The sequence below is a fragment of the Puma concolor genome, chromosome B2 (assembly GCF_028749965.1).
Source record: "Puma concolor isolate L17-30 chromosome B2, mPumCon1.1.hap2, whole genome shotgun sequence".
NCBI classification, from domain to species: domain Eukaryota; kingdom Metazoa; phylum Chordata; class Mammalia; order Carnivora; family Felidae; genus Puma; species Puma concolor.
In genome coordinates, this window is record NC_141671.1 from 138468294 (window position 1) to 138492990 (window position 24697).

Sequence of the window (24697 nt, forward strand, 5' to 3'; positions counted from 1 at the left end):
CTGGGTGGCTTAGTCGGTTGAGCATCCGACTTCGGCTCAGGTCATGATCTCACAGTTCGTGAGTTGGAGCCCTGCATCAGGCTCTGTGCTGACAGCTCAGAGCCTGGAGCCTGCTTCAGATTCTGTGTCTCCCTCTCTCTCTGCCCCATCCCCACTCATGCTCTGTCTCCCTCTGTCTTTTTTTTTTTTTAATTTTTTAAAATGTTTTTTTATTTATTTTTGAGACAGAGAGAGACAGAGCATGAACGGGGGAGGGGCAGAGAGAGAGGGAGACACAGAATCCGAAGCAGGCTCCAGGCTCTGAGCTGTCAGCACAGAGCCTGACGCGGGGCTCGAACTCACGGACCGTGAGATCATGACCTGAGCCGAAGTCGGACGCTCAACCGACTGAGCCACCCAGGCGCCCCATCTGTCTACCTCTGTCTTAAAAATAAATAAAACATTAAAAAAAATTAAAATGTCAGTGTCTAGCTAGTTTCCAGGCTCCTCTTGAACTCCTCCAGAGACAAGGAACTCACTACTGAACAAGGAGGTCCATATTCTCTGTATAGTTCAGTTGTTTCACAGTTCTTCATTGTAGCAAGTCAGGGTCAGAATCCCCATAATTCACATCCTATTCTGGTTCTCTCTTAATGAAACTTCATAGAATAAACTGAAATCTCTTTCTTACGGCTAACTTTCAAGCTTTTAAAGACATTTGTTATGGATTTCTAAGTCTTTTCTTTTGGCTAAACAGCCTGTATCTTTCAAACTTTGAATCTTATTTCTTATCATCTGTTAGTTTGGGAGAGTTCTAGCCTCTGAGTGAGGAATTAAAAAGAAAATAAGCACTAAAATAATATCTGCTCAGATTATAAAAAGTAAACCATTCCTAAGACTCTGAAGTAAAATTTAACACCCTCTCTCCTTCCACTTCTAGCCTCAATGGGGCATTCCTGCTTTATTTATTTTTTAAAATTTTTATTTATTTTTAATTTTTATTTAAATTTTTTTTAAATTTACATCCAAGTTAGTTAGCATATAGTGCAACAATGATTTCAGGAGTAGATTCCTTGAGGGCCATTCCTATTTTAGCTTCTGATAGTTACTATTGAGACTTAAAAGGGATACATTTCTGTTTCTGATTCACCAACGTGAGATAGTATTTTTAGACTTTCTGCTAGAGTGTAGAAGGAATGCAATGTCTCCTGCTTTTTTACTCCCCTCTCTTCCCAGTTTTATTTTATTATTGTATTTACGTTGTCAAGGTTTGTAATACTTATGTTGTGTTCTGTAACTATAATTAAGTCTTCCAAAGTCTTCTAAAACTTTGGCTTTAGATTCAGTCTATGCATTTAAAATAAATTAAAACAGCACTTAAAATAACATGAGTACATAAATATTTTTATTATGGGTCTAATCCCACCATGGGATGCTGAATCCATTCCATTTTGACAATGTCCCTCTTAAAATTTCCAGCTGGGAACTGTCCATGGTCCTCCAGGTACAATCTGACCATTACAGGGCACAGTGTTTGCAGTACTGTGGTGAAGCCCAGGAACACGCTGGCCTCACGAGCAGCTAAATTCATTGTCAACTTGTATTGAGTTTGTCAATAATGAGAATTTCAAACTTAAGTTGAATTCTTATTATTTTCCAGGTTTGAAGATGCCACTGGGACAGCCTAGGGTGTGTGTGTGTGTGTGTGTGTGTGTGTGTGTGTGTGTGTGTGTGTGTTTCTATCACTATTGACTCGGCACTTTACATGGACCAGCATTTCCCGGGTGTTTTCATAGTTGTCAGTGTTCTGTCATATCTTCCTTATGTTTATGCCCCCCAGCTACAGGTCCCTTCTCCAGAGATGAGCAAAATGGGCACTTGCTTGTGCTTGTTTCTAGAGAGGTGTCCTGTTTATGTAGGTACAAATGGCACTAGACACTTGATTAGGCACCTTACTTTTTTCACTAACTGTACCTTGGAGAGTCTTCCATATCAGTACATAAAAAGTTTACTCAATTCTTTTTAAGACTACATCGTGTTCTATGGTACAGGTGTCTCATATTGGTTTAACCCATCACATATCAGTGAGTATTTGTGTAGTACCTAATCTTTTGCTGTATTGTAATGGAATAACTTTGCACGTACATCATTTTCCATATTTAGTAGTCTATCCTACAGATCTAATCTTGACACTAGACTTGTAGGGCCACAGGGCCTACATATATTCTATTTTGTTAGATTAAAAAAATTTTTTTAATGTTTATTTTTGAGAGAGAGAGAGAGAGAGAGAGAGAGTGGGGGAGGAGCAGAGAGAGAGGGAGACACAGAATCCAAAGCAGGGTCAGGCTCTGAGCTGTCAGCACAGAGCCTGACGCAGGGCTCGAACCCACGAACCATGAGATCATGACCTGAGCCAAAGTCGGATGCTCAACTGACTGAGCCACCCAGGCACCCCTATTTTGTTAGATATTTATATCAGATTTACACCTATTCACACTTCTACCAATAATGAATAAGAACACCTTTTTGGGAGAATTTCTGAGCTTTTTTGTTAAATTTAACTACAGTAGGTAGATGTAATCCACTGGTTTTTAATTTTGCAAAATTTGTCTGGGGTTGGATGAATTAAACTCAAGCCAGAGTTGATAATTAGTCATATATTTTTGAGAAGAAGTTTGATCTTGTGCATATGCAAATCCATATAGTAGGCAGCAAGATTAAAACAGGAGACAATTGTATTTTAAAAACAAACCTTTGGGGGCACCTGGGTGGCTCACTCAGTTGAGCATCTGATTCTTGGTTTCTGCTCAGGTCATCATCCCAGGATTGTGGGATTGAGCCCTGCATCGGGCTCTGCACTGAGCATGGAGTCTGCTTGAGATTCTCTCTCTTTCCCTCTGTCCCTTTCCCTTCTCTCTCTCTCTCTACAATAAAAATAAACAAATAAATGCAGACCTTTGAACGACTTTATTATTTAATGCATTTAATTGGGAGTTGATACAGACATGCATTTAATTGGGACGCTAACTCAAACACCTTCATCATATTATTTACAATTGTTTTTGCTAAAAGTAATTGTGGAGGGGTCATTATTCATTTCTTGCATTAATAGGACTAAAGCTCAATTAAAAATTAAAAAAAAAGAGAGATCCCCTCACTGTCTCTGTAAGGCCTGTCCTCGTCTGCAAATGTGATTTTCTCTGTGGAGGTCAGCCCTGATTTTGCTTAGAGAGAGCGCTTGTTTCTTGCTCTGCGTGTCAGTGTAGTCTGACAGCAGTCCCCGGGTCCTGGCCGGTGATACCGATGTCACACTACACAAGTGTATCCTTGAGGTAGCCATGCAACCACACTCCAGTTCTCTCTCTGCTAGCTCTACAGGTAATTGCATTTGCAGCCTGAGGACATCTGTTCCCAGTAGATCAGCCCAGTGCTCTGAAATCCTCAAGCGCTTAATCAGAGCGCCGAGGGAGCGGTCATCCCCAAGGCCCTGTCACTGGCTCCCAAGGCCTGCGCTTCATGTGAGAAACAGCATATAGTTCGCTGGGCTGAAACGTGTCCAGAAGAGAAATCCAGCCTGCTGACATGTGCTCCTGTATTTTATGATCACAAATGAATTTTCTGACTTTTACCAGACGTGAAGTTTCATGTGTTGGGTTTGTTAGGGACTGGCTCTTGTCTTGAGGGCAGGGAGACAATAATCTGATATCGGGGTGGAAAAAAGTTCCTCATAGCTGGAATATTTTAACTGCTTATTGGTTTCTTGGTGAAAGCTGCCGGTTGGTTAGTCTACTCCACACCGACAGTATGTCTATAGTACTCAAGCGTCTGATATATTTTTTTGTGTATTTTGAGAACTTTTTGTACTTAGTTAAAAATATCACTCACTCTCTCGGTCATGGAAATTCCCCTTTTGCGTTAGGGGTTTTCTTTTAATATAAAAGTCAACATATAACATTCTAGAGGTTTGTTTTTTTTTTTTTTAGAGCTCTGTATCACTGAATTTGGGACTTCAGTTTTCTAACCACATGTTAGATTGTAGTTTTTAAGTAAAACATGTAGTTTCTAATTTATTATCACCAGCACTGATACTGGTTATCCAAATGGAGCAGCTATTGTATTACTATCTGAGAAAGAAATCTGTAAAGTCTTAAAATATTGTTTTTGTGATAAAGTGCCCTTGACTGTACTTTAAGGGCTGTAATTTAATTAGCAGTAGTGAAGCTTCTCCTTACGGAAGACTAGAATCGAAAGGGAGCCGGGAAACGAAGCTGTTGCCAGGACCTTGAGAAGCAAAGTGTCTCACAAAATAGGTTCCATAATCCATAATTAGTTTAGCCATTACATCTCTGAAAAGGGCAGCCTTCTCTAACTACCTATCCACTCAATGACTTTTATTTCAAATTGTTGCTGGAGACTTCCTTGATTAAAAAATCAGAAGGAAAAAAAAGTAAGATAGGCTCTTTTTTATAAGACCGGTGCTCTAACCCCTGAGCTGTGGAGCCAACCACAATATATTCTCTTTTTTATAAAAAGTAAAGAAGTAACATCTTTCCTGTCTTCAAGCTGTTGGTGGAGATAAATTCTTTTTAAAAGTCCAGTTCTGATGCAAGATGGATGAGTGCATTTTAACTAGTAGCCTGAAATGTTGCTGGCCTGTTTAGATGTGGAATCTGTTATTCAAAGATACTGTTCACTTTTCGTTGTTTTTGACTCTAAGATAGTATTAAAAACTTGTTTTTTTTTAAATGTTTATTTTTGAAAGAGAGAGAGAGTGGGGGAGGGGCAGAGAGAGAGAGGGAGACACAGAATCCAAAGCAGGCTCCAGGCTCTGAGCTGTCAGCACAGAGCCCGACATGGGGCTTGAACTCATGGACCGCGAGATCATGACCTGAGCCGAAGTCGGACACTCAACTGACTGAGGCACCCAGGCGCCCCAGAAAGAGAGAATCTTAACCAGGCTCCATGCTCAGCATGGGGCCCAATGCAGGGCTCGATCCGCCTACCCTGGGACCATGACCTGAGCCAAAATCAAGAGTTGGATGCTCAACTGACTGAGCCACTCAGGCGCCCCATTTTTTAAAAATGACTTTAAACTTGTCCTTTTTTTTATGCCTCTTTGCACCATTCTGGATTATAGTAAATAGAAGTAGGTACACAGGTAGCCTCCCTTATGCCCTTCCTTTATTTTTGTGAACCTAACAATACACATTATATTCTTTAAAATTACTGTTCTCGGGGTACCTGGGTGGCTCAGTCGGTTAAGCATCTGTCTTCAGCTCAGGTCATGATCTCACGGCTTGTGGGTTCTAGCCCTGCATTGGGCTGTGTGCTGACAGCTCAGAGCCTGGAGCCTGCTTTGGATTCTGTGTCTCCCTCTCTCTCTGCCCCTCCCCTGCTCACACTCTGTCTCTGTCTCTGAAAAATAAATAAACATTAAAAAAAATTTTTTTTTAATTATTGTTCTCAGTATGGTACTTTATTTCCCTCTACTTTTATTTCTCCCACCCGCCAAATAGATATTTCTGTCTCTTTTCTTCAGGTTCTATCAGTTTTATGAGACAAGAAGATACACAGTAAATGAATATTGAAAGCAAGATCTGATTCTCCTTTATGCAATGATGTTTTTATGAAAATGCTACTGTATTATTTAAAAGAGTATTAAGGAATCATCTTTATTCAAACAATTTTAGAGTGTAGGTAGGACTCTGAGGGTTTACTGTTTATTCAAAATCAATTTCCATGTATATCAAACTTTACAGCAGATAATTCTGTAAACATTTTCTGAATATGGATTGCCTCTACCAGATGTTAGCCAACAACTTGTTTTTGTTAAGTCTTCCAGAGGTTCACACAGAAAAGGCTTATATGCCAGTTTCCTTCTTTCCCTGGCCCTGGTTTTTTATCCCTTCTCTTTTTTAGACACCTAATTTTACCTGACAGAGCCCTTAAAATTTAATTTTTTTAATTAAACAATTTTTAATGTTGGGGTACCTGGGTGGCTCAGTTGGCTAAGTGTCTGACTTCGGTTCATGTCATGATCTTGCGGTTCACAAGTTCAAGCCCTGCATCGGGCTCTGTGCTGACAGCTCAGAGCCTGGAGCCTGCTTTGGATTCTGTATCTCCCTCTCTCTCTCTCCCCCCTTCCTCCACTTGCTCTCTGTCCCTGCCTATCTCTCTCTCTCTCAAAAAAAAAAAAACATTAAAAAATAATTAAAAAAAATTTTAATGTTAAGTCTTTAAAATTTATAATTTTTATGAAGAGATGGTGGGGAATTTACAGTTAAACAGGGAATGTCGTGATTTAATCCTAACTCCGTGAAGTCAGTAAGCAAGGTAAACGGAAAGCAAATGCTCGTGTCCCTCAGTGGCTGCTAAGGTACCTGTTTTCACTTTCTGTACTTGTTTCAGGACCTGCTCAGTGCTGTAGAGACAAAGGAGGCTCTTGAAAGGGAAGTCAAGCTCTTCCAAGAAAGGCTGCTTGCTGGCCAGCGGGTCTGGGATGCCTCGAAGCAGGAACTGAGCCTCTTGAAGAAAAGCTCTTGCGAGTTGGAGAAGAGCTTGGAGGCCAGCCGGGATGCGACGGCAGCCTCGAGAAACCAGCACTCCTCGTTTAGGGAGAAAGTCGCAGCGCTGCTGCTCGGGGGCAACTGGGGCACGGTTGTGCCCACAGAGGATGCTATTTTGGAAAGGATCCGAGAAATGGCCAGCCAGGGAGAGAGCAGGAAAAGTGTGAGTGGTGACTTCTGAGATTCTTAAGGACAGTAGTTTGCTGAGTTAGTGAAAGTATCATTTAAGTGTGGTTTTTATTACTTTCAGCTGTATGTCATGCTTAGGGAGCCTGGGGAGTCACTCAAATGACAGCTAATGACAATGGGGGTTCTGGAGTCAGACCTGACTGTACTGAATCCTGTCTCTACTGCAATACTCGCTCACTCCAGGTGTGCCATGGGCAGGCTCCTGAGAACCTGTCTTTGAGATTCTGTGTTCTCACCTGCTGGACGGGGAGGGCTGAGGGGCCACACCCCTTATCTGAACCCCTTGGGGTCCAATGTGTTTTTGAATTGAGAATTTTTCAGGGTTTAGAAAGGTGAAATAGTACAGGGAACGGTAATGGAGGGAGCTCTCTTTTACACATCCCTCCTCAGTGGGGTCTGAGGCGGCACCCCAGAGTGAACCACATTCATCATTCTGCAGCAGAAGCTGTGACAAATCCATCACACAGAACACACCAGGACTGTGAAGAGCTTTGTGTCACTTCGGGTCAGGGTTTTCTGCCAGCTCCGGTCAGGTCAAGCTTTATCAGCAAGTGAGTTATGAAAAAAGCTGTCTGTTTCCAGATACTTTCGGATTTTGGAATTGCACGTAAGGGTTATCGGGCCTGTAAGAGTATCTGCCCCATAAGGTTATTGCTTGTTGCAAGCAATAAATGAAAAAGAAGATTGTTCTGAAGTCCTTAATGCAGTGCTGGGCACACAATGGTGATAAATATTAACTATGGCTACCCTTGCTTCTCCTCATCTCCCTCCTTCTCTTCATAACGCATTGGTGCCTGGAACAGTCTTTTAGGGAACCTGTTGAACAAACGGAGATAGATGTTTGGATTCATATATATGACTGAGGCTTGTTTAATATTGCTATCTTGTTTATACTATTAATAATTCTCCTTGGGGCACCCGGGTGGCTCAGTCGGTTAGGCGACTTGACTCTTGATTTCATCTCAGGTCACAATCTCATGGTTCATGAGATGGAGCCCTGCGTCCTGCTCTGTGCAGCACGGAGCCTGCTTGGGATTCTCTCTCCCTCCCCACCCGCTCGCGCTGTCTCTCAAAATAAATAAAAAAACTTAAAAAAAAATTCTCCTTTACTGTCTAGCTTTGCTTAGCAGAGTCAACTTCAGCCTGACTAAATTACCATCAAATGCAAATTATTGAAGCCCTAAGTAATGAGGTTTTCAAGTAAATAATATCCAAATTCTAGGTGTAACTCCATTGTGATCTACCTCTGTGAGTTCATGTTGGTTCAAAGGAGAAATTGCATTTTTCCCTTTTTTGATGTTTCTAAAATACTCAGAGCCATCACTAACTCAGAGTTCAGGGTGGCATTTGAAAATTTCCTTTAATGATAAAACATTTTCAATCCCCTTTAAAAAAATTCTCCAAAATTCATGTGTGCTCTTAGGAGCAAGTCAGGTGACCCCTTTGTCCAGGTGTAGGGTTCTCTTTGTGGATATAAAATGTGCAGGTCTCTGAGGGTAACTCAGTTTTTCTTGTGATTGGTCCTGGATTGCAGAAGAACATTACTTCCAGGACTGAGAACAATTTCATTAAGTTATTTACCTTGTCTAGTAAGAGATGCACTTCAGTAGCTAATGGTCCTTAAGCATTTCATTTTATTGCTTCCCTCTTCTGGTTTTCCAAATGTTTTCCTGAAACTATTTTAATTCAGCATGTGAAGCATGGCATAAAATTGTCAGCGTGATGTATATGTTTATTTTCTGAAGCAAAATGATGTAAATTGGTTAAGCTGGCTATGCCTTCCCCTACTCCCCATAAAAATCAGAACGATTCAGAGTCTTTTTAGTGCCTTTGTCTGCCTTTTCTACCCTGTAATTTTTTTCAATAGCTGTTCTCACTATTTAAAAGCCCGAAATCAAGCGTATAGCTGGCATCTTGTGTGACTCATCTTCAAGTAAAATCAGGAGAAAATGGATTTCATATTTTGTCTTAGAAATGTTTCTAAAGAATGGGAGCTTTACAGATTGATGAATCTGTTTGTTGAGGGGGCCATACACCCCTGCCAGCTGCCGTGGTTAAACACACACTCAACAGTTGCATAACACCCATGCGAAGGCCCAGTGGTGGGTTCAGGCCGGGCCTGGCAAATTTTGCCGCTTCATGTAGACTCCTACTTTGTGAACCTTGCCTTTCTTATCTTCCCTGTTGCTGTTCATTTTTACTCTCCTATATTTGCAGTTCTCAGTAGAACTCAGGACACCACCCACACGCTTTCAGTAAGCCACTTCTACTAGTTCCTGGCTTTTCTGCTTGTAGCCAAGTCAAATTCTCTTTTTAAAAGCTTTACTGTTTCTTGGGGTAGCGTTTCTCAGTTTGGCACTATTGACGTTTCAGGCTGGATAATCCTTTGTCATGGGGCTGCTTTGTATGTACATTGTAGGGTATTTAACAGCATCTCTGGCTTCTACCCAGTAGGTACCAATGCCACTATTTTCCCTCTCAATTTGTGACAACCAGTGATGTCTCCAGGCAAATGTTCCTGGAGGATGAAATCACCCCCGGTTGGAAACCAGTCTCTTAAAGGAATGTCCTGCTGTTGGGTTCCTAGGAATTCTAAATGAGTGTTTCGATGATGTTTAGCCTTGAAATTTCAGTACACTTGTAACAGGTGTTTTTGAAATAATGATGTCTTGCACAATGACAGAAAGTTGCGACATTTTCAGATTTTAGTGTAGGTTTTTGAGGCAAACATTTTTTTTTCCTTAAAATTTTTTTTTTAACATTTATTCATTTTTGAGAGTGAGAAAGATAGACCATGAGTGGGGCAGGGGCAGAGAGAGAGGGAGACACAGAATCCGAAGCGGTCTCCAGGCTTTGAGCTGTCAGCACAGGGCCCAACGTGGGGTTCGAACTCATGGACTGCAAGATCATGACCTGAGCTGAAGTCGGATGCTTAACCGACTGAGCCACCCAGGCACCCCTTCCTTACTTTTAGATGTTTCCTAACCAGCTCATCATCTGGAGGAGAAGTGATTATGTACAGAGAGGACAGGACCATGATTGATCTCTATGTCATTTCCTAAATTGAAGACAATTCATACAGGCTTACAAACGATTATCTAGACAGCTCTTTTGTTCTTCTTTAGGCACACATAAGGGTTTATTTTGTCCACTGGAGTGTTTCTTGGTCCAGTGGCTCCAGGTGGGCTGTGGGGACCCAGCCTGAGGCCCTAAAGGACCTGAGACGTGCTGTACAACCCCCTGCTCCCTCATCTGATCTGATCATTCTGCTTTGTTCCTAATTCTCCCAATACACAAAACCAAACATTTACCCAGAATCTTCGGCAGACTTCCACTGTCATTTCATTGCCCCAAATCATGTTACGTGGTCACGCCTAGCTATGGGGGCACCTGGGAGAGTGAAAAGATAGAGATTTTGGCTCTCCTGGCATCTACAGTGTCGTAATTTCCTAGGATGGCCATAACAAAGTGCCTCTAACCTGGTGGCTTAAACAATAGAAGTGTGTTTGTATTGTCTCCCAGTTCTGGAGGCTGTAAATCTAAAATCGTGATGTCGGCTAGGTTGGCTTCTTCTGAGGCTATAAGGGAGAATCTGTTCCAGGACTCTTGCCTGGCTTCTGGTAGTCTCAGGTGGTCCTTGGCTTATGAATGGCATTCTCTCTACATCTTCACATTATTTTCCTTCTATTTGTATGTGTCTCCGTGTCCACATTTTCCCCTTTTTTTTTTTAAAATTTTTTTTTTCAACGTTTATTTATTTTTGGGACAGAGAGAGACAGAGCATGAACGGGGGAGGGGCAGAGAGAGAGGGAGACACAGAATCGGAAACAGGCTCCAGGCTCTGAGCCATCAGCCCAGAGCCTGACGCGGGGCTCGAACTCACGGACCGCGAGATCGTGACCTGGCTGAAGTCGGACGCTTAACCGACTGCGCCACCCAGGCACCCCTACATTTTCCCTTTTTTATAAGCACACTAGCCATATTGCATTAGGGCCCAGCTCTGTAAAGACTGTATTTCCAAATAAGGTCACATTCTGAGGTACTGGGGGACTTGAACATACCTCTTTTATGGAGAACCCAATTTAACCTGTAACAAAAGTCAACATGGGGCACCTGGGTGGCTCAGTCAGTTGAGAGAGCCCGACCCTTGATTTCAGCTCAGGTCATGATCCCAGGGTTGTGGGAATGACCCTTGTGTCAGTTGGGCTCTGTGCTGAGTGTGGAGCCTGCTTGGGGTTCTCTCTCCCTCCCCTTCTCTCTCTCTCTCTCTCTTTCTGTCCCTCAGTCCCTCTCCACCCCCTAAAAAAAAGCATACACACTGATAATAAGGAAAGAGAATTTGATTGATGTTTTATTCCTGGTCCCTGACAACATATTTTATATACTTCCTGAGTGAAAATTACAGCTTGACTAATGAGAAAAGAGCTGTATGTCCAAAAGACACTGGTCCTTAAGTGACCCAAGTGGTTCTTTCTTCAGTTTAGAACTCTTGTGCTTTCTTTGGTTTAATCTTAGGGCAAAAGTGTCTCTCTGGTGAAATCAACAACTACTTGTCCTTGGGAAGTGACTGAAATTTTTTAGGGCATTATGACTTCACTTCCCAACACCAGGCTCCTTGTTTTTGAAGGATAATTTACTTCAGTGCCTTTTTGTTTTTGTTTTTTTAAAAAAAATGAGGTATGTTTTCTTCATTATAATCCCTCTCCCTTTCCCTCGATTCCCTACATCTCTCGTGTTGAAATCCCTGGCACATTTTGTCCCACGGAATATTAGGGATATGTTAACAGATGATACTAAGAAAAAGAGGAAAAAGAAAAAAGAAAAGCTTATTGACTCTTCAGAGTTCTCGGCGTGAAAACACAACACAACTTCACAGTTTTGGTGAGACACATATGTTCACCCAGGCGCTGGCATTTGATGTTCCCGAGAACCGAGTCAGATTAGAGTGTTAATTTATTTGACTACATTTATGTAAATATCTCTCTGAAAACTATTGGTCATACATGTACTGAGACCCAAAATAAGCTTATGAAGCTAAAGTTCTGGGACACGTAGACTATGGAGGGGTTCCCAGCTGCTTGCTCCTTCCTGGACACCGGAATCTTGAGTTTGCAGCTTCCCTACAGTTCAGCCGTCTACGTACCAGTGATTTTAAAAGTCATACTCTGCTGACCCTTCAAGCTTCGTGGAGCACTCTTGAGTCCACACCGGGTGAGGATGCAGGAGGAACCTTGTCACCTTCGATATATCACATTGCGCCTTATTTGTCCTTCCCAGAAAGGTTTTTAGTTAAAAAACAGGCCCTGTGGGCTGCAGATGGTTTGAGAAACACGATCTAGGACAATTTCTGAAGGGCCCCTCTAACGCTTTATGACAGAAGCATGAGAGTAACTGAACCAACATACTGGAGTAGGAATACTGATGGTAAAAATGGATGCAGTGCATTGAACTTCAGTCGGGTGTGAAATACTGTGCTGCTCAAATTATCTAAATTATCATCTCATCGTCAGAGCAAAGACACTAAGTTTCAGACAGGTTGATTACCTGCTTCAGTTAACATGCTGCTAAGTAGTCGAGTGGGAACTTGAGACGAGGACTGTGTGACTCCAGAGACCCCGTGCCACAGTCTGGTCTCCATCAGGACGTCCTCTTCTTTCTTCAGGGTCATTATCACTACCTTACTCACATTTTCAGCCATTGCCTGAGGTGTCATCCTCAAAATGGGAGGCTTTTTTTTTTTTTTTTAAATGTAACTGGGCTATTTGCACATTAGTGCATTTCAGCTTTTTTTTTTTTTTTTTTTTTTTAAGTAATCTCTACACCCGGGGCGCCTGGGTGGCTCAGTCGGTTAAGCGGCCGACTTCGGCTCAGGTCATGATCTCACTGCTCGTGAATTCAAGCCCGCATCGGGCTCTGTGCTGACAGCTCAGAGCCTGGAGCCTGCTTCAGATTCTGTGTCTCCCTCTCTCTCTGCCCCTCCCCTGTTACACTCAGTGTCTCTCTTTCTCTCCCAAAAATAAACATTAAAAAAAAAGGTCATCTCTACACCCAATGTGGGGCTGGAACGCACAACCCTGAGATCAAGAGTTGCATGCTCCCCCGACTGAGCCAGCCATGCACCCCCAAAATGGGAGTCTTTCCTGATCAATTTCTCTGGCAGGCTTTGCTTTCCTCTGGGACCTTCTTCAGTGTACTGACTGTGGCTAAGTGATTACCCAGTTCTCCATCTCTCCAGCTGAGGATTTCTGTGTCTCTTTTTTCTTTGGTTTCATTCTCTTTGTTAGGTTAACTATGGGGTAGGAGAAGTGTTGAAGGACTTCCAGGTAGAAAGACTCACTTCCTACGTGGAGTCGAATGTGAAACACATTTCCTACTGCGCAGAATCATGTGCTCTGCCTTGTATAATATAATATCATTAAACAGCCCTCCTCCCCCCGGGCAGTATCTTGGGGGTGTTGTTTGATGGCTGTTGTTTTGTAGGTGACTTTGTATATTATACCAAGACAGGCGTAGCTTTCTTTTACATTGAGATCACATCTCTTATTAGTAAGTGCCAATGGTAGGAAGTACAAAATGAAGAGTTCTCAGAGGCTCATATTCTGTAATTAAAATTGAAATTTCCTTGGAGAACACAATTCCTTGGATGTGGTGCTAAGCAGCTTGCCATCAAATATTTGATTTCAAGCACCCACAGAAGTATAGAATTAATTGAATTACAGGCCTGGGACCTGGAGAGCCACAGAAGCACATGATATGAGCATTTGGAGATGAAGTAGTCTAACCTTCCTGACTGTAGCCACAGTAAGATGCTTAAAATACGAGATAAACACAAAGACATAAAATTGCAAATATAGTATCTCACCTGTATTTTAACAGGGCATAAAAATAAATTATTTGAAAATATTAATAGTTGTTAACCTCTGAGTGGTTTTTTTTTCCTTAAACTTTTTCTTTTGTCCTTAATGAATCTTTATTTATTTAAAAAAAATTTTTAATGTTTATTTTTGACAGAGAGAGAGAGAGAGAGAGAGAGAGAGAGAGAGAGCATGAGCAGGGGAGGGGCAGAGAGAGAGGGAGACACAGAATCTGAAGCAGGCTCCAGGCTCTGAGCTGTCAGCACAGAGCCTGACGCGGGGCTGGAACTCACAGACTGCGAGCGAGATCATGACCCGAGCTGAAGTCAGACGCTCGATTGACTGAGCCACCCAGGCACCCCTTTAATGAATCTTTTATAATGAGTATATATTACTTTGTAATTTTGGGGACCAGGAAAAATTCTTCCTTTCACTGAAGTGGAATTATTTCTCTGATTTGGACCTGTTGGTCCTTAACTTAAGCTCTGAGGGCAACTCAGAGCAAACCCTAGTGTTCTTCCAGATAATAGCTTTACAAAATATTTGAAGATGGCTGGAGTGTTTTCTTGCTTTTTAAAATGGTTATTGATAGGTAAGCAGAATTTTTTTTTAAACAGAAACTATAAACCTGAAACCATCAAGATATTTCAGTTTCTGTAAGAATGGTACTGAGTAATATGTAAATGTCTACTTTTTTCTTTTTTCTCTTCTGAAACTAACCATCAAAACAAAACATATTTTTCACCCCAAACTTGGTGTCTTTATTAAATTCAATGTTTCCTGAAGACTGGATCAGGTAGATTCAGTTTGACTTCTCGACATGTACCCAAGGTCTTTGGTAAACTTACGTTCTTATTTATAGGAACGTCAGGACAAAGAGAGAAACTCCAGGGAAGGATGGGAGCATTGGAAAAGTTAGGAGTGTGTGAAGAGAATGGGGGCCTTTAATGGAGAAACTGTGATTTCGTTTTGTGGGAGAGGAGGTAGCAATCAGATTGTCCCACCTTCTTGCATGTAGAATTGCTGTGTTGAGTTTGACCTTCCAAATGCTATAATGATAATATCACTGTATGAGTACACAGCACAGAAGCAGCACCACTGAACTTTGGTGCCTGAGTAACCGATACTCAATGGAAAATTGCAAAAAAGCTTGAAAAAATATCTTTATGCACTTGAATTCTGGATAAATTTACTATAAGGTTAACTCACTGTGTAATCTTTACTCCGCCATATATGGTGGAGGAGTTTCTCTGGAGAATGACACTTGCATAGGTTTTAAAAGCACTTTCTGTCTGAACTTTTTTTCCAGTTAAGCTTTGAGGCTCCTAAATTAATGGCAGTTTTAGGGGTATGTAAATATCACCCATAAATATTTATCGAGTAACCTGTTTAAGGAATTATATAGAAATGAAAACAAATACCAATAGAAATATTTTATTAGGTAACGAATACAGATTTATTTCAAGCAGAGGCAGATACAGCTATCAAATTACCTGTTTTTTATTTAATTTTTACAAAGAATCTGGAAGTTGGTGTTATAAATAGTTATGTTGCTTGGGTCGAGCACTAGATTTGAACACTTTGGTGCATCCGAAACAAGGCTTATCCTTGTCTGTTTCTTTGTTTCCAGATGGTCTCCCAGCTTGAAGCCCGAATATCTGAGCTTGTTGAACAGTTGGGAAATGAGTCTGGGTTTCACCAGAAAGCTCTTCAGAGGGCCCAGAAAGCAGAAAGCAAGTTGGAGACTCTTCAGGGTCAGCTGACATACCTGGAGGGAGAGCTGGCTTCTGGAGATGTTTTGCGAGATAACTTGAATTTTGAGAAACAAAAAGTAATAACCCGAGGGTATCTGTGGGGAGAAACATCTGTTGCAGTTTAAAATTTTACCTGAAAATGTTCTGAATTTTACAGTACTTCAGTAGAATGGTTAAGTCTGCATAATGAGTAAATGTCAGGGAACAACGTCCTGTTTTGGGGTGTCTTCCTAGTACTTAGGGCTTTCTTGATTCGGATTAATCCAGTTAAACTCAACAGGTATTTGTTGAATGCCGGTTATGTATGAGACCCTGAAGGTTTGAGGGCTAAGGTCTGAGTAACACACAGTTCTTGATCATAAAAGGCTCATAATTCACTTGAGGAGACATTCTAGTCATTTGCTGTGACTATAAAGCTGTATGTGTTGTAACAGATGTATTGATTGACAAAATGCTGTAGGAACTCAGTGAAGGGAATGATAACTTCTGGATAAGAGGAGGATTTTTACAGGGGAGAGGGCAATGGAGTTCACCCTTGAAGGATAAGTAGGATTTTAGAGGAGCGAGGGTGCGGATACTATAGGGGAAACAGTGCGAGCAAAGGCGTGAAAGCTCCTAAGTGCATAGTGTAGTCATAGTGCGGAGCGATTGTTCCAGTGTGGCTGGAACACAGCATTCCGGATGGGGTTGTGGCAGGAGAGAAGACTAGCATGGTTTGGATGACGAAGATTCTTTATTCTAGCTTCTGTAGAATATTAAGTGTAGTAAGGGATTTTGAGCATTGCGGTGTTTTAGAAAGATGACGCGATGTCACAGTGAAGCTGAAGTCACAGCAGGGACAGACTTGGGAATGCTAATGGCGATAACCCTGTGTGAGAGAAGGAGAGTACAATGAGAAGGGGCCCCCACTTATGACTTGACCGTGGGGAGACCACCTGTGACCGTCCAGAGGCAGTTAGACTGGCGGAGAGCAGAAGCCAGTTTGCTCCGGGCTGAGGGGTGAGTGCAGAGGAAAGGTTTGAGTGTAGAAGTAGACTCTTAGGAAGTCTGGCGACCAGAGAGAAAAGAAGCATGAAGCAAGAGGACTGAAGGAAGATTTTATTGGCTGGGAGGGGAAGGTACATGGTTGTGAGTCACAGGAGGAAAAAAAAGAGAGAGAGAAAAAAAGAAATGGGATTGGGATTGGATTTGGCATGAAAAATAAATACGCTTAGGTTAAAAAAAATATTCTGGAAACACATCCATCCTCATTTTTCAGCACTTCGGAAAGCCAAGGAAGCATCACGCCTGCATGGAGGGTTGGATAGGCAAAGACATGTAAGAGGTCTGTGGGAAATCCTAGTCTAAGTGGATGACACAGGTAAATGAGAACACAAGAGTTAATTAATGGAGGGAGGTATAAAATTCAACAGGAAGTTGGATAAAGTTTCCTGTTTCTGTGAGTGAGGAAATGAGCCATCTTCACACAGGAGGTAGCATCACGAGAGGCTTTAAAGAATGAGTAGGAATTTGTCAGGCAGAAGAGGTGGGGGAAGGGATTCACAGTATCGAGAACAGTAGGAGGAAGGAAGGAGTGGAGGTGTGACCTGTTGTGACCTGCTGTGACCTGCTCAGGAGACCAGTGAGGCACAGGGAGACGGAACATGGTGCCTGGTGAGTCCAGAGGCGTGAGGTGGCTCTGGAGACGTGTAGGAATTATTGAGATAGGGAAGGCTAGCTGCCCAAGGCTTTATCCTGTAGACAATGGGAAGCCATAGAAGGCTTTTGAATAAAAGAACAGATTTCTCCGAAGGCAGACTGGCTTTGAGGGCCTAGAGATGAAAGGTAGGGAGCCCGGCTAGGGGACTGTTAGAATAGATAGTTAGAATAGAATAGAACAGTAGGTAATAAAGATTTGGACCAGGTAGTGGGGTTATGAATGAAGGGGTAGATTTGACAAATTTGGGAGGGTGAAGAGTAGCTGAAAAAGATGTATTGATTGAAAATTTGAGTTTGAAAGGAAATGTTGCACCTGAGTATAATGTGTTAAATTGGAAGAAATCTGACTGCTGGGCTATCTACCTAGATGTCCCATGAACACATTGCACTAATCATTTTCAAAATGGAAATGATCACCTCTCCACAAATTTGCCCCCTCCTGCCTCAGGGATGATGACGTAATCTGCCTCCAGCCACCTGAGACAAAAGCCCCAGGGTCATTCTTAATGCTTCCCTCTTCTTAACCAATTCCTAAACACTGTAAATTCCATCTCCTTAACATATCTCAAATGTCACCCCCCCCCCCATCTCTATATTTAGCGGCAGTGCTCTGACTCCAAACATTATAATCATTTGTATGGACTGTCCAAACAACCTTCCAACAGCTCCCCACCCTTGCCAGGGAGGTCTTAATAAAATGTGTGTCCAATTTTTCTTAAAATTGGCCAGGGGCTCTCTATGGCCTTCAGGCTCAGCTACAGATCTCTTCTTTCCATGGCTAAGCATTCTGTGACCTGGCCAGATCCCCTCTCCAGGCTTTCCATCACCCGTAATCCCTCCAGCCTACGGTGGCAAACTCCAGGCTTCAGGGGACTAACAGGGCCCTGCAAGGGTGTGTGGTGATTGATCTCTGAGCCTGAAGACATCCACATTCAAATTTATAAAAAACAATTGGATGGCCAAAAAAAAAAAAAAAAAAATGGGGGGCCTCCTTGGCATCCTATATTACATGTTGCTGTTCTCTCCGAGAAAAAGTTCTCCTTACCTTCTTCACCTGGTAATAGCTGTCCCTTGAAGACTCAGTTCCAATGTCACTTCCTCCTTCCCCTTCCTTAGAGACTTAGTTTTCCTTCATGCAACATGTGCGTATGTCTGTCACAGCACTTACTGACCTAATGTCTTCCGTCTTCTCCAGTCAACTCCAAGCTTCTTGAGATCAGAGGAAATCTTTTTTTTTTTTTTTCTTTTTTCTTGGTTTCTCCAGCAATTAGGGAAGAGTCAATAAATAGTATTGAAATTGTGAAGAAAGATCTAAAAAGCAAGAATTTTAGGTAGACTGGTGTCTCTTCCCTTTTTATTTTTCATTGTAATGACTCATTGATTTTCGCTGAGCTCGTGCCAAAAGAACTCTCAGTTACGAAAGCAAATTATGTAAATGGATTCCACTGTGGCGAATATTCCGTAGATCACCACCTCTGAACTGCACGTCCCAGTAAGGATGACAGGCATGTAAAAGTGAAAAGCCAAGTTGTACAGAGTTTAAGTTTAAATATAGGTAATTGAGGTGCACACAGAACAGAATATATTTATGCTAAACTGTGATTCAAAGAAATAGGTTGTCCAGGAAATCCCTCCAGTGACCCTACCCTTTTGAGGCATAGCCGAGATCTTTGAAACGGGCCCTTGCTATGTGGGGTGTGGCTTGGTCCTGTCCTTATCCCATTTTGCCGGTTGTAGATCCTGGCATGCTAAGTGGATGGGTCACATGTAGACGTAGCAAGAGAGACTTTATGCTTCCACATGGAGGGTCCTGGTTCTATTTTATTTACAAAACAAACAATAGCAATTATTTTTACTTTCATCCATACCTTCAAAATGAATAATTCCAAGGGGAGTGCTGACACAGCATGAAGAAGTGAGAAACTGGTGATGTGGAAACAAAAGTAGCTTCTGGTCTTGGTCTTGTAGCCCAAGACCACAACCTACCACCGTGTGGCACAGCAGATAAGCAGTACTTCCCGTGACCGTGCCTTACAAAGAAGAGATTACATTGTAGGTATGCCACTCAACAAAATTTGAAAGTACTCACTTACAAATAATTTCATCTCGATGACTAAAAGTATTGATAGTTCTGGGCTTTATACTGGCATGCTTCAGTCACCCAGGAATCATACTTATTTAAACATATAGTCGCCTCAGAATGCCAGATAAATGAAGACTTATTGCAGTGGGAAGAAAGTTTCAAAGACAGAACCCAAATCATGAAGTGATGATACAGAAAGTTCATTGATTGGTTCACTCATCCAACAAGTGCTTAGTAAGCATTCCTCTGTCGGGCCCGATAAACCACAGAAATTAAGTGGAGGATATAAAAAAAAAAATACTGAATTCAAGGGCTACATGCACCCTGATGTTTTAGCGACATTATCAACAATAGCCGAATCATGGAAAGAGCCCAAATGTCCATTGACTGATGAATGGATAAAGAAATGGTGGTGTGTGTGAGTGTGTGTGTGTGTGTGTGTGTGTGTGTGTGTGTGTGTGTGTGTGTAAAATAAATAAATAAATACTACTCAGCCATAAAAAAGAATGAAATCTTGCCATTTGTAACGACATGGATGGAGCTCAAGAGTATTACGCTAAGAGAAGTAAGTCAGAGAAAGACAAATACCATATGGTTTCACTCTATATGTGGAATTTAAGAAACAAAACAAATGAACATAGCAGGAAAGACAAGAAGGAAAACCAAGAAACAGACTCTTAACTTAGAGAACAAATTGATGGTTACCAGAGGGGAGGTGTGTGGGGGGATGAGTTAAATAGGTGATGGGGATTAAGGAGTGCACTTGTCGTATTGAGCACCGGGCATCGTATGTAACTGTTGAGGCACTAAATTGTACATATGAAACTAGTATTACACTGTATGTTAACTAACTGGAAATTAAATAAAAACTTGGAAGAAAAATAAAGAAATCAAGTGGAGGAAGATCCTGGAACGATTTTGTAACATTCACCTGTTAAAAAATGAACCTTGACTTCATTGATACGGCTGTGTTTTACAATATTGTTCCTTAAACTATGTTACATTAAAAACTCTTTAAGACATTTTTTTGGTATAGGAATTTAAGTTTAAAAAAAAAAAAGCAAAAACGTTGTCCAAGTGTGTTTGTATGGAGAGCTTTGATTTTGGAGTGATCTGTAGAATCCAAGGGGAGTAAAGTGGCAACTGTTGTCATGTTTTTTTCCACATTTGAGGCCAGGGCCCACTTAGGATGGAAAAGTTGCCATGGAAGGTTTGTGGATGAGTAGACCCCAGAAGCTGGATTAGCCTGGAAGGGACAGCAGCCTGTCGCCAAAGCAGAGAGATGCAGATGTTGTCCCGAGGATGCCAGATTTGTCATGTGGCAGGGTTGAGAAGAGTGGCTCATGTTACGTTGAACATCAAGATCACTGACCACGAGAGTCAAGTGAATTTGGACAGGAAGCAGGGCAGGGAGCTGGCAAGGTGGTTCTGGAATTCATTACCAAACACTGGGGTCAGGGGTCGGGCTCCATACTGGGTTTAATGAGACCTATCTGTAAGTTTGGGAGAGAGAGAAGGAGTCTGTGAGATCACCTGTTAACTTCGTTTTTGTGCCTCATTTTCATTTTTGTTCTTGGGTTTAGTATCTTAAATTTCTGGATCAGCTCTCAGAGAAAATGAAACTGGACCAGATGGCTGCTGAACTTGGCTTTGACATGCGCGTGGATGTAGTCTTAGCTCGCACAGAGCAGCTGGTCCGCCTCGAGAGCAACGCAGTCATTGAAAACAAGACTATCGCTCACAATTTACAGAGAAAGGTAGGGGATACTGAAACTTGCTAGTGTTGAGAGAAAGAATTGCTGAGACACTTAAATATTGAAAAATAGTTTACTTCCCCTTGTATTTATCACTGTGGTTAGGAAACATAAATATGTATGTATAATTTGAGTCTCTGTTTCAAGTCTGAGGGATGGTAAGTTTATCACCTAAGGTTATGTTTGACTGTGAGTCGTAGAGACCCAAAATAATGGTGGCTTATATGACTGGATGTGCTTCCTCCCCACCCCCCCACCCCCCCATAAGTTTCTAGAAGTAGACCGCTCAGGGTGAGTGTGGCCAGTCTGCTCTGTGAAGTTTTCCAGGAACCAGGCTCATTTCAGCTCATTAATCTCCCATCCCTAGGGTGGTTCATATCTTTATGGTTCAAAATGGTACCTAGGGGTTCCAGACAGAAGTTTGGAGAAGGAAGGGACAAAGAAGAGGGATGCAAAAGAGCATGTGTGAGCTGTCTTTTGATGGAGGCTTCCAGAATTTGCCACGTTAGCTTGTGTTTATGTCCCATGATTCTGATGACCGAAATTAATTCAAGGGAAGCCGGACACTGTAGTCCTTTCCCTAGGTAACCACTTGCCTACCTACGAAACTCACTGATTCTGTTATTAAGGGAGATGAGGAGAACTTGGGAATATCTAGCAGTCTCCGAGTTGATAAACTCTCTGGCACTGGAGAGAAAAGCGAGGAGAAGCATTTACTTTTCATTGACTCAAAAGAAGAATTAAAAACAGTTTAGACTAAATAAATGAGTGAGTAGATGAAAAGGATAAAAATATAATTATTAGTTATATAATTATTGGCATTGGTGAAAGAAAGAGCAAAACACAGATGTGTTCTTATAATAGTTCTTAGGAGAAAATTCTGTGGTGGAATTATAGTGTACAGGCTGTGTCATGGGTCACATCTGGGATTCCAGTTTGGTTCCACCAAGCTGTGTGACCTTGGACAAATTACATGCCTCTCTGTCTCTATTTCCTCATATTTAAGATGGGAATGATATCTACCTCATGAGGTTGTTTATTTTTAATAAGACCCATTTTTTAAACTCTTGGCTCATAGACTGAGCTATGTTCACATTTGATCTCTTCTCCATATACTAGATTTTGAGGAATACTTTATAAAAGACAGCAGATGACCCCTGTGACCGTCAGAGACATTAAACGGAGCTACAGTTCTTTCTGAAGGTCTCCTCAGATAATTGATTTTCCCCCCGATCTCCAACATCGTTCCTTCTGACATATTGTATAATAATTGAAATTACCAGCTGTACAGGACTCACCAGGGTAATTGTGCAGTCGAGGGGAATTTGACATGAAGAAGCTCGAGGAAGGGAGTTTGGCTAGAGAGACACGAAACGGGCTTTGTTAAGAATGGATCTGGCTATGGACGCTGCCACCATCGTTAGACAAGATACACAAGGCTGCATTTCAGTCTGTCCTTCACACCTCTGAGGAGTGCAGAGTATATAATTGCGGAAAATGTGATGGTCCTCAGCTCTAACATTCTAGAAGTCTGCACGATTCCAATCCCCAATGTTTGCAACAGATGTAAGAGGTTTCTGTACTTAATATTCTCCTCACTAATTGTGACATCACAGTCCAGGAGGATTTCTTTTCCCCCTTTAGAGGCCATAATCTTTTTCTAAAATCCATTATAAATTCCTTCATCAAGTTTGATTGTCAGTAATTAGTGCTGTTTGAAGAATTTGTTCTCTGCTTGGTTTGTGGCCGGTATAGGCCAGGCAGATGATAAAGACACCAGTGAACTGGAACCTTCTTGAAGTCCTTTCCATTTCAAAGATTTTAAACATATAAGCACAGCTTTCTTTAAATGCTCCCTGATATAACTTACTTTAAAAAGATAACAACTCTCATGTTTGGCATCACTCGGTCTGGTTCCAAGGGATTGAAATGACTCAGTCTCGGTTTTTGGTGCTAACATGCACTCTATTTTCTTTTAGCAAAGACCAGTGCCAGGGGGTGGTAGAGAGGATGTTGTCTCTCTACCCTATTCTGATCTTGATAAGCCCATGTTCGTAGCTTTGAAAGTAATCGTACATGTCTGTTATGGTGTACATAATGTTGGAGGGAATCAGAGGTGGAAAGCCTACTTCTCTGTGCATTTTCTGTGGCTCTTTTGTCTCATGCTTTGCAGCTACAGAATTAGTTCTTGGAAAACCAGGAATAAAAAAATGCAATCAAGAAAAGGAATCCAATAACCTTTTCTGAGGGTTTATAGATGAGTCTAATTGAAGTGCAGATAAAGATCAACGTTATCTGAGTAATTCGTTTATATTTACTGACTGCTCGGTGATTATTTAAAAAAAAAAGATCCCCGTTTGTGTCACATCAGCTCAAGACTCAGAAAGAAAGACTGGAGAGCAAAGAACTGCATGTGAACCTTCTCCGGCAGAAAATTGCCCAGTTGGAGCAGGAGAAGCAGGTGCGTTCGGCCTTGGTGGTAGAGAGGGACGAGGCCAATCTCACCCTAAGGAAGTTGCAAAAGAAGGTGGAGAGGCTGCAGAAGGAGCTGAGTGTGTGTCGAGAATCGAACACGGAGCTCAAAGCCCAGCTGGCTGACACCCATGAGCTTAAGGCAAGTGCCCATCTTCATTCCCTTGTTGATTTTTGCACGTTGCCATTGAGGTTTATGTGAAAGGGTGGCAGTCTTATAACAGACACGCCGGAAAAGAAAAGGAGATAAGGGCTTTCTGTGATCTTCTGGAGTTGTGGGAAAAATGCAAATACTACACAAAATCAGCATAGTAGGCCAATTTAGCGTCTCTTCAATGCTTGGAATGGAGCCATAGTTGCCGTGTGAAAAGCCCATCAAAAAAGGGTGATGGAGGTGACGGAGATTAAGAGGACACTTATCTTGATGAGCCCTGAGTGGTGTAGGGATGTATGGAATCACTGCACTGAAATTAATATAATACCGGATGTTAATTACGCTGGAATTAAAAGAAAAAAAAGGTGATGTTAAGTACAGAAAATATAAACATTTCTTCCAAGTGTGGGTGACTATGATATTTGGGATCAGGGGTTTATCACGCGGGAATCTGCTTAGCAAGAAATGAGAAAACGAACACAGCTCTTCACTGAGAAGTCAGCCAGCATTGTGTCCCGTGGCCTGGAGATGCCGTCCGTGTACCCAGAAGTGAGGAAGGGTCCCTGACTGGGGCAGTGTGCTTCCGGGATTCGGAGGGTTCAACTTCTAATGGCAACAGAGAAGAAAGGAATTAAAACATAAAAGAATTTAATCAAAATCTTTAAATGTCATGTATGTGTGCCACTGGAAAGAATATGTAACTTCATATGCACATATCCTTTCTGGCAGAAATGCGTGTCATGAATACAGATGAGAATAATGTCCTCGCTCTTTACAGATGAGCGCTCTGTAATGGACTTTTGGAATGTTTCTGAATCTGGAAACAGACCAGCAGGGAAAAGGAATCTGGAATTAAGCTAACACTTCAGTATGTGTAGTGGGGACAATATTTTAGGAAATATTTCCTACTGTATGTTTTTTTTTCTTCTGAGTCATTAGCTCTTTTCTCCTGAAACCTTTCTTTTTTAATTTTTTTAACATTTATTTATTTTCAAGACACAGAGACAGAGTGTGAGTGGGGAGGGGCAAAGAGAGAGGGAAACACAGAATCTGAAGCAGGCTCCAGGCTCTGAGCTGTCAGCACAGAGCCCAATGCAGGGCTCAAACCCACTAACTATGAGATCATGACCTGAGCTGAAGTCAGACGCTTAACAGACAGCCACCCAGGCGCCCCTCTCCTGAAACCTTTCTAAA

At 41.9% G+C, this 24697-nt stretch overlaps 1 protein-coding gene and 2 long non-coding RNA genes across 7 annotated transcripts in view; 1 reads left to right on the plus strand and 2 right to left on the minus strand.

Annotated features, from left to right (window-relative positions):
- Nucleotides 1-24697, plus strand: part of CCDC170 (coiled-coil domain containing 170) — a 102305-nt gene that overhangs the window by 58269 nt on the left and 19339 nt on the right. For 4 of the 5 annotated variants that reach the window (XM_086708136.1, XM_086708134.1, XM_086708132.1 and 1 more), the window contains 4 exons: nucleotides 6388-6708; nucleotides 15219-15419; nucleotides 20707-20880; nucleotides 23249-23491. In XM_086708136.1, coding sequence (XP_086564262.1) covers nucleotides 6388-6708; nucleotides 15219-15419; nucleotides 20707-20880; nucleotides 23249-23491 — 939 coding nt within the window. The remainder of the gene's footprint in view (nucleotides 1-6387; nucleotides 6709-15218; nucleotides 15420-20706; nucleotides 20881-23248; nucleotides 23492-24697) is intronic. The other variant, XM_086708133.1, reaches the window with a different exon arrangement.
- Nucleotides 15067-18541, minus strand: LOC147581299 (uncharacterized). Its single transcript, XR_015251655.1, has 2 exons — nucleotides 18086-18541; nucleotides 15067-15437 (listed from the first exon to the last, which is right to left on the minus strand). It is a non-coding gene; the product is annotated as an uncharacterized LOC147581299 (long non-coding RNA).
- Nucleotides 20085-22451, minus strand: LOC147581300 (uncharacterized). Its single transcript, XR_015251654.1, has 2 exons — nucleotides 22176-22451; nucleotides 20085-20616 (listed from the first exon to the last, which is right to left on the minus strand). It is a non-coding gene; the product is annotated as an uncharacterized LOC147581300 (long non-coding RNA).